The sequence below is a fragment of the Dioscorea cayenensis genome, chromosome 10, assembly GCF_009730915.1.
Source record: "Dioscorea cayenensis subsp. rotundata cultivar TDr96_F1 chromosome 10, TDr96_F1_v2_PseudoChromosome.rev07_lg8_w22 25.fasta, whole genome shotgun sequence".
Lineage (NCBI taxonomy): Eukaryota > Viridiplantae > Streptophyta > Magnoliopsida > Dioscoreales > Dioscoreaceae > Dioscorea > Dioscorea cayenensis.
The window spans coordinates 1,150,428-1,161,264 of NC_052480.1; the positions used below are offsets into that span (position 1 = coordinate 1,150,428).

The window sequence follows — 10,837 nt, forward strand, 5'->3', positions numbered from 1 at the left end:
CGTGGAGGCAGTAGTCATTGTTGCAACCTCCACGGCTTGTCGACTTGTGTGGTTAGGAAAGGTTATCTGCAGTGAATGTGGACATATAATTAGCAATTCAACCCGGTTTGTGGTGCGACAATCAATTCAAAGCAATAGTTGTGGCCAAGAACCCCGCTGCACCATGGGAGGACAAAGCACATAGATGTGCGCTATCACTTCATCAGAGAATTGGTAACAGATAATGTGATTACACTCCATCATTGCTCCATCGATAATCAACTTGCAGATAAGTTTACAAAGGCACTCCCACCGAAAAGCATGCGACATGAGAAGCTCGATTGGAGTCCGACACTTCAATCAAGTGGGAGTGTTGAAGAGGTGATTGAAGATGGCAAGTTGGCAAAGAAACGTGGGCATACATGGAATAGGGGATCACGGCATGGCTGGCATGAAGCTGAGGAATGGTGAGGAGAAGGACAGGCAGCATGGATGCCGGGATGGCATTGTTCCGGTCCGTAATGGGGGATGCTTTTGAAGAAAAAGAGAAGAAAAAGCATGGTGTTTTAATGAATAGCAGTTGAAGCAGTCGAAGCGTTTGAAGAAAAGAATATTTAAATCAAGTCAATGTCGGGTGTGAGTGAATGACCAATGCTGGCACACATTAAGGTTACGTTGTGACCAATGGGTGTCTAGATTTGGTATTAACCAATGGAATGTTAGCATTTTGTCTACTAGTCTGTAATAGTTTATTATAAAAGTTAATGGAAGTGCTCTATTTTGATTGGGTCTCATTACCTTTTCTCACATCCGTTTTTCTTTTGACCCTTAACCAAGTGTGAGAGAACATCCAGGCATTTCATAAAACCTTTTGTTTTTCTCTTGAGCATTTCGTCAAACACCCACCCCTTTCACACTTCCAGTGATTGTCACACTGTCACTTATCAATATATCAATGCTTAATTGCTTGGAGATCGAGTGGAGTTTAGTATACTGAGTTGAATATTACTACTGTTTGAGTAATATTGGTCACTAATTTTTTTACACTTTTGTCCAGTTTATTAGGTAGATTCAGATATGCATGTCAGCTGTGTTGCAACAAGTTCATGATGAATTTGAAGTTTGGCAGTGAGTGTTGGAAGATGGGAGAAGGATTGCAATGGTCTCTTGGAAAATCTCAACAAGGGGAGTCTGAATTTCTTTCTGAGGTGATGATCACAAATATCCAACACAAATATTTTGTCCGTCTTGTTGGGTGTTGCCTAGAGGAAGCACAGAGGCTGCTTGCATACGGAGTTTTTGAAAAATATATAAAAGCTTGGATTGTATCATATTTGATCAATATCTGATTCTGTGCTTATTATAGTTATTATTATTATTTTTTTAACCTTTGGTGTAGGGTTTTGAGATTTTACTGATAGATCTATTTATTTTTATTAATAAGTATGGATAAAACCACGTATGCATTAGAAATTATTAATAATTTTTATACCGCATCAGTGTATGACAATTAATTTGTAGTGAGCAATAAATATATGATATTATTTACAGGTAATTTGAGTTCGATAGAAATACATGTTTTTTTATTATATATATAATTTATATGAATTTTAAATTAGTAAAGTGAAAATTTTGTTTTATTTTTATTTTATTTTTGTCTAATGTATATTATGATGTTATGTATTGGTTGTAATATTAGATTATCATCTTAGAAAATGTATATCTTATCATGTATGAACATCTTTTTTGCATAACTTGGTTCTTTTCATATTTTATTATGTAAAAGTGCTTTCTGTATGCTAAATTTAACTCTGTTTATATTCTAATAATTTGTACTATGCTTTTTATTTTAAAAAATTGATATTATTGAGAGAAGAATATTATATAAAATATGGATTTTTGGCTTATTAATGAACATAAAATATGTTTGACTTAGTTATTTTAACTTAATTTATATAATTTTAATTGGTTGAAAATTAATTCTAAAAACAAGCATGATAAATAAATGTTTCTAGAAAATTAACAACACAAATTTTGTATTGCAATTACATGAGTTTTTTCATATCAAGAAGAATATTCTTGAATTAAGAAATTTAGTGTTAAACACACACACACACACACACACACACACACACATATATATATATATATTTATTATTATGGGAAAATGCATCAATCATTTTGAAAACCAACACCTTCATCAAAACCTTCTAAATCTAATGAAAGGCCAAAGCTACTAATTAACTGTGAAGTTATTTTATATAAAACAAAATTTATTTCGTTTTTGGTATCCAAAACATTTTTTTTTCGTTTTTGGTGTGGAACAAGTGATTGAATTATTGAGGGGTACTTTTCATAAATATTGAGGGGTGGTTTTGATCAATTAACTTGCATGGATTATTGAAGTCATTATTATCATTTGTTTATAATTCCTTTCTCATTTTGTTGGGTGCCGTTGTTTTGTACCTGGTGTTTTGTAATTGTCCATGGTGTACTCTCTTTATCTTTATATATATACATATATTACGCATAAGGTGTACGTGCATATATGCGTAGATATATATCAATATAGGGTGTCATAATTTAGCCGAAGTTGTCATCCTTCTTTAGTGGATGGCAAAGTTAAGTAAATTTTGCTCATCGTGGATGACAATGTTAAATAAATTCATAATTTCAAGTAAAATTAATATATATATATATATATATATAATTTTAGGGAGCAAGTGTGGTGGTTTAATTTCTTGTATTCCCTCTGTTTTATTATATAAATATTAAGATTATCATTAAGTCTCCTAAATTTTTAAAAATATGTTATGACAAACTTTATTTTACTTGTATTAATATTATTTATTCCTATTAATGCACACAATGCTTTTTTAATGAGAAAAAAAACAAATTTAAAAAAATAATAATAATTAATGTTATAAAAATATTTAAAAATAAGTAATTTGATTTTTTTTTTTTTATATTTATATATATATTTTTTAAGAAAGGCGACAAGCGCCGGAACCTAGGGACGAACACGTGGGGGAGTAAAGCTCACCACCGAACCGTGCCCTCACCTTGCGCGAGATGAGGATTGAACTCGGGGAGCCACACTCGACACTCGAGGCGAACATCCTATGCAAGGGACCCAATGCCAATAGACCAAATGGTCGTTGGCATCCTTTCTCTTTAACATGTCCTCACAACCCTGAATACACAAAATAATACAAAAACACAAAGAATGAGCCATAAAACCAGGTAAAAGCAATGCTCAATGTAAGTAAAACATGCACATTAATATGTATACACAAACACTTATTAATCTCTCTCTTTGGGGTAGACTATATATTTAAGAGATTGTCATTAGCCTACAATAAGGTTTCATAGAGTGTTAATGTGATTGTGTGGATGTCTGTATCAGCTCTGTACCTATTCAGTTACTTTTCGCCTAAGAAATCGGGTTGAGTATAATTCTAAAACCTTTCGGTTCAAATAGGTTTGCATGTTTAGATAACCTTTGTCCTATATTTCATAACCCTAGAGGAATGTTATGCCCGAGCATCGCTTTCTTCCTTGACTTTTTTCCTATTATTTCCCGAATTTTTTTATTCTTGCTTACTCTTGTTCATACACACACATCATTCGATCATCTATGTTATTTTTCGGGTTTAGAGTCATTACTGGTATTCACTTTCTTTCATGTGGACTGATACTTTGCATTTAAGCACACATTATTACATAATTGACACGTACGCTTGTGTCCCACATCAGTCAAATGTGTCACAAAGTTTAACTCATTTGCAGACTTCATTTTTGGATTATTTAACGATTTTGTGGCAAGAATATAGGAGAACTTTGTGCTGAAATAAATAAATAAATACCTATGAAATATAAATCTCATTTATTCAAAAATATTATTATTTATGAATTCGATTATTCAAAAATATTATTATTTATTATAATTTCTTTTATTTATTATATATATTTTTTATAAAAAATAAACAAATAAGTACCTATGAAATATAAATCTCATTTATTGAAAAATATTATTATTTATGAATTCGATTATTTATCATCATTTGATAAAAATAATCTATCTTCTTTACTTTAACTCTAGTATCAACTGCTAATTTTTATTTTGGACTAAATTAAGCCAGATTGTTTGAGCTCTTGAAATTAGAAATGAATTGAGATCACGCATATATGACTATATATGAGCTCAAGTTCAAACAAACTAAAATTTGTAACCGAACTAGAGTTAGAGTTGGTAGTGAAGGAGGACGAGATGAGGAGGATGAAGGAGGAGAATAATTAAGGAGCTGAACAGCGCGAGAGATGCAAAAAGGATTAGAAGGGAGATGCGAGCTATTGAGAGAGATATCGCCGAGTCTTATGATGGGTTGTCAGCAATAGAGGAGAGAGCATTGGAGCTGGAGGCTGCCTCACAGCTTAAAGTTCAAGGAGATGGAGGCTTCGGCGCCGTGGAACAATGCAATCAGGCAATAAGAAAGTAATGATAATCACTATATAGCATCTAGATTTCATGAGGAACAACTTTTCTATTCATCTCAAACACAAACAAAGTTTATACAATCCAGGAAAATTCACAGAAGATGAAGAAGCTCAGCTGAAAATCAGAAAAACTCTCACTTTAACTATCTATATGAAAAGTATTTAAATAGCTGAAAGTTTAGTACTCAAAACGAAATAAACTAAGTGACTCAGCTAGCCACGTGCAGACATCTCGGTGCATCTAACCGCTTCACAAGCTTGCCTCGAACTAATGCACACCGTCTTGATGATCAAATCGAACCACCACGATCAAAGAAGCTAACCCCAATCTTTGGACTAAGCTAACCCCAACATCGGACTTGGCTAACCCCGATCTTTCGGACTTAGCTTCGCCTCGAACTTATGCCAAACTCTTGATCAAACAATCCCGGCCATTGATCAAACTGATCCATCTCTTCTCTAGAGCGCCTCGAACTTACTCTCCATCCATTATCAAATCAATCTCAGCCCATTGGTTTCTTTCCGACCATCTACTAACGGATTTAGCGATATTCGAACACATGAAAAGACATTCTTACCCCTTAATTGCTTTATATTTCCACCAGGACAACCTCTTCTCCTCAACTCCGATCCTTTTCTGCGGGAATGCTTCAATTACTAACAACATTCCCCTTAATTGAAGTCGGCATACACCCATCTCTCCTCCGAGCTGTTCAAGCTTCGAATACTCACACATTTAGTAAAAATATCAGCAACCTGCACTTCTGTACTGCAATAGTTCAATTGAATTTCTTTCTTTGCTACCAACTCTCTAATATGGTGAAACTTGACATCTATATGTTTAGTTCTGCCATGGAGAGTAGGATTCTTGGCAATAGCTATACAAGACTTGTTATCACACCAAATCTGAACTGCTCCTTCACAATTAATCCCACAATCAACCAAAATTTTTTTCATCCAAATACTTTGACAGCAAGCTGAACTCAAGGATATGTATTCAGCCTCAGTGGATGATAATGCCACTATCTCTTGCTTCTTTGAAGCCCAGCAAACAGCACCAGATCCTAAGTTGAAAACCCAACCTGATGTACTCTTCCTATCTTGTTCATCTCCACTCCAATCACTATCACAATACCCTTCTAATATACATTCAATATCTCTATTATACTGAATTCCAAAATCACAAGTGCCAGCAACATACCTCAATACCTGTTTTGCAGCTCCTGAATGTATTTTAGTGGGATGATGCATATATCTGGATAACATATTTACTGCATACACAATGTCAGGCCTGGTGTGAGTCAAATACAACAATTTTCCTATTAGCCTTCTATAAAGAGTGGCATCAGCTTCTTCTGCTTCCTGGTTTAGCTGCAATTTAGTACTCAAACTCATTGGAACACCCACTGCATTACAACTTTGCATATTGAATTGCTTCAATAGATCTCTTGCATATCTTCTCTGAGATACATGTACCCCATACTCACCTTGATTTATCTCCAAGCCCAAAAAATATTTGATCAATCCTAGATCAGTCATTTCAAACTCTTTCTTCATAGCTTCTTTAAACTCATTCACCAGTCTTACAGCTGATCCCAAACAAAGTAAGTCATCCACATACACACATACCAACAACACATCAGCTTGATTATTTGTTTTCCTATACAGTGTATGTTCTGTCTCACTTCTGAGAAAACCCTGTGAAGCAAACCAGGCATCCAGTCTAGCATACCATGCCCTAGGAGCCTGTTTTAATCCATACAAGGCCTTGATCAATTTATACACCTGATCTTCCTTCCCTTGTATTTCAAAACCCCTTGGTTGAGAAATATATACTTCTTCATTAAGAACCCCATTCAAAAATGCAGATTTCACATCCAATTGATGGATAGGCCAATTTTTTTGAGCTCCAACAGCCAATACCATTCTAATAGTGTCCATCCTTGCCACAGGAGCAAATACTTCATCATAATCAAGCCCATATTCCTGAGCATATCCTTTAGCAACAAGTCTGGCTTTACACCTTTCAACTTCACCATTTGATTTCAATTTTGTTTTATACACCCACTTAACTCCAATTTGTTTCTTACCTTCTGGTAATTTACAAAGTTTCCAGGTCTCATTTTTCTGAATTGAATTAATTTCCTCCCTCATAGCTTGCCTCCAATGTTCTGACTTCTCAGCTTCTTCAAAACTATCAGGATCTGAAACATTAAGAGCATATGAACACTTCTCATACAATTCCTTTAAAGTTCTCACCTTTGGTGATGGAGATTCATCAACACTTGAACCACCTGCATGCTCGACTGTCTCGAGGAGAATTCACGCCACTACTATTGTCTCGCAATCTGTATCCGAATTATTTCCTTCATTTGATCCAGAATTCCCTGTATTCATAATTACACTTCTTCCTTGTAACACTATAGTATCACCTGACTCTTCTTGACTCTCAGACCACTTCCAAAATTCAGTCTCAACAAATCTTACATCCCTGCTGATCAGAATTTTCCCAGAATCAGGCACCAGAACTCTATATGCCTTAGCATCAGTACAGTAGCCAACAAAGACCCCTTTCACTGCTCTATCATCTAATTTCTGCAAATTTTGTAAAGGAGAATGAACAAAAGCAATACAGCCAAAAATTCTCAAGTGTGATACCCTTGGTTTCACCCCAAACCATGCCTCATGTGGAGTTCTTCCTTGAACTGCATAAGTTGGTGAAATATTAGAAACATAAGCTGCAGTAGTAATTGCATCAGCCCAGAATTTTCTTGGCAAATTCCCAGCTTTCAACATACTCCTTGCCTTCTCCACCAAAGTTCTATTCTTCCTCTCTGCAATGCCATTTTGCTGAGGTGTGTAAGGAGCTGTCAATTCATGCTTTATGCCTTTTTGATGACAGAAATCTTGGAATTCTTTTGACATGAATTCACCCCCTCTATCTGTTCTAAGAATCTTCAATTTACATCCTGATTGCCTTTCAACAAGTGACATGAATTTCTGAAAATTACTGAAGACTTCATGCTTAAATTTCAATATATATACCCAAGACATCCTAGAAAAATCATCCACAAACGAGCAAGAAATATTTACCTCCTTCAATTGCTTCAGTTTGCATTGGCCCACACATCGAGCATGAACCAACTGAAGCCTGCTCTTAGCTCTCCATGATTTTCCAGAATTGAAAGGCAATCTAGCCAGTTTTCCATATACACACTCCTCACAATGACTAACTTTATGTATTTCAGGCAAACCCATCACCATTTCCTGTTGTGCTAGCTTCTGCAGACCTTGAAAATTTAAATGCCCATATCTTTGATGCCATAACAAAGACACATCCTCTTTTCTACTAACCAGATTGACTTGCTCACATTCTGAAGAGAATTCTAAAGGATATAAATTGTTACTCTTTACGTGAAGTACTAACATCGACTCACCGCTTCATTTAATATCTTACACCAATTCTTCTTGAATATAACTTCATAATCACAAGTTGTCAATCGCCCAATACTAATCAAATTGTGAGCCAAGCGAGGAACATACTTTACATTATGAATCGACTTTTTAACTCCTTGCATCATAACTGAGGCCGATCCTTTTTCCTAACACCTCAACATCTCTATCATTGCCCAATTTCACTGTGTGCTTCACTGATTCATCTAAACTGTGAAATAAATTTTTATCACCTGTCATATGATTTGAGCATCCGCTATCCAGCAACCAAAGTGAAGAAATAACTCTATCATCACCTCCATGAACAAGGAACAAACTTCCATATTCATTAGTACTTGCATCATCTTGAGAATTAGAACTAGAACCCTTTTCAAAATTCCTGTTTTGCGACCAACAATGAGCCTGTGTGTGCCCATACCTCTTGCAGTTAAAACACTGAATATTCTGTAAACCTCCTTTACTGAATCTCTGTCCACCAAACTGCCTTTGGCCTCTTGAAAATCTTCCAAATGGCCTTGAACCAGTTCTGCCTCTCTGCCATGTATTATTATCAGTAGCAAATTGCTGCCTTTGTTGTTGCACAACCTGCCTTTGAACACCTCTTCCTCTAGAATTATCTTCAAATCTTCCTCTACCTCTGAAAGGTCTTCCCCTTCCTCTCATTCTACCACCTCTTGAATTATCTTGAACTACAAAAGCCTCATGTTTCTCAGAAATCTGATTAAATCTTGCTTCATGAGCTTGTAAAGACCCACTCAATTCATCCAAAGTCATTGTCTTCAAATCTCTAGCTTCTTCAATAGAGGTCACAGCATGCACAAACCTTGTAGATAGACTCCTCATAACCTTTAAAACTACATCAACTTCCTTTAATTCACTTCCCATACCTCTAATTTGATTCACCACTGCCAAAACACTTGTAATATAATGTTGAATTGATTCATCTTCCCTCATCTGAAGTAAATCAAATCTTTGCCTCAATGTTTGCTGTCTTACTGAAACCATCCGAGAAGTCCCTTGATTTTCTTCCTTTAAATGATCCCAAGCTCCTTTTGCTGTCTCAAACCTCACCAACCTGTGAAGAATTGATTCATCAACTGCTTGTTGCAACAAGAAAAAAGCCTTTGCATCATCTTCCATCTCTTTCTCAGTTGGCTTCTTCTCTTCACTAAAACCCTCTTCTACAATTTTCCACAGCCTCTGGGATCTGAAAAAAGTCTTCATCCTAAAACTCCAGTGTTCATATCCTTCTCCTTTGAAAATTGGCAGTAAAGCATGAGAAATCTCTGGGGTTGGTGTAGATGAAGAACTAGATGCCATTTCCTTTTACCTTGACACAATTTACACTCCACACACTGTCAAAACACTCTCACAAATCTTACCAGAATAAAAACACCACAAAACCTCAACAATCACTCCAAAAAACTTCTCAACATCAAATCTCACAACTGAAATACCACCTCTTAACTCACCTGCAAACTAACACCAACAACTCTCACCTTATAGCTCTGATACCACTGATAATCACTATATAGCATCTAGATTTCATGAGGAACAACTTTTCTATTCATCTCAAACACAAACAAAGTTTATACAATCCAGGAAAATTCACAGAAGATGAAGAAGCTCAGCTGAAAATCAGAAAAACTCTAACTTTAACTATCTATATGAAAAGTATTTAAATAACTGAAAGTTTAGTACTCAAAATGAAATAAACTAAGTGACTCAGCTAGCCACGTGCAGCATCCTGGTGCATCTAACCGCTTCACAAGCTTGCCTCGAACTAATGCACACCGTCTTGATGATCAAATCTGAACCACACGATCAAAGAAGCTAACCCCAATGCTGGACTAAGCTAACCCCAACACTGGACTAGGCTAACCCCGATGCTGGACTTAGCTTCTGCCTCGAACTTATGCCAAACTCTTGATCAAACAATCCTGGCCATTGATCAAACTGATCCATCTCTTCTCTAGACTGCCTCGAACTTACTCTCCATTCATGATCAAATCAATCTCAGCCATTGGTTTCTTTCCAGCCATCTACTAACGGATTTAACTGATATTCGAACACATGAAAAGACATTCTTACCCCTTAATTGCTTTATATTTCCACCAGGACAACCTCTTCTCCTCAACTCTGATCCTTTCTGCAGAATGCTTCAATTACTAACAACAGAAGATACCAAGCTTGCTGTCTACAAATAGCAAAGCGTATCGACCGGAGTTGGTCTTCGTGCTGATGGCTTGAGTGTGGGTTCGCTCATTATTAGGGACGAGAAGAGTTTGGCCAAATTTGTTGAGTAAGAAGGCACAGTTTGGGATGTTGGTGCTGGTATTAAAGTCCGGGGACGGGGCTTCGACTTTGTAGAGGATAAGGCCACGAGTCATTGGATACGGATAAAGTTAGGTCACCATCGATCGAGACTTTGGCACTCGAAGAGGAATGGAGAGGCTCCGAGAACATGGCTTAGGGTTGTTGCATGGGAGGATGAGAAGAATTAGGGGCAAGGATTAGTGGGAGGAGATAATAGTGATCAGCCATTGGTTTTAGTTGGGTTTGGTTTCTTAATTTGAGTTTGTGTGAGCTTGAGGTGCATGTCAGGTTGCATGGATATTTATAGATGGGAGTAAGGTGGAAGTTGAATAATTGAGGGTTGGTTTGGTTAATTTACTTGCATATATGTCACTAATGTGACATGCTTTTTTCTTGTTAATCTAGGGTGCTGTACTTTTCATGAATTTGTGGTCCTTATTTGTTTGTTTGCTTTCTTTTATTTAGAAAATAATTGACGTTTAATTGTAAAATAATTAAGCTCTTTTCTTTAACTTTTGTCATGTTTCTTCACACTTATATCTGTTAGGTTTGTTAACATTGGCTCGAAGAAATTCCAGCGGATAAGCATGGT

The 10,837-nt window shown here is 36.1% G+C and overlaps 1 protein-coding gene across 1 annotated transcript; it reads right to left on the reverse strand.

Moving 5' to 3' along the window:
- Positions 1-8,040: 8,040 nt before the first annotated feature.
- On the reverse strand, positions 8,041-9,249 carry LOC120270743. The gene has a single exon (XM_039277814.1). It carries the CDS (start codon positions 9,247-9,249, stop codon positions 8,041-8,043), a length of 1,209 nt encoding a protein of 402 aa, XP_039133748.1.
- Between the last annotated feature and the right edge of the window lie 1,588 nt (positions 9,250-10,837).

Bases quoted from the DNA above. Each gene is read 5' to 3' on its own strand.
- LOC120270743 (XM_039277814.1), bottom strand. From the start codon at position 9,249: ATGGCATCTAGTTCTTCATCTACACCAACCCCAGAGATTTCTCATGCT.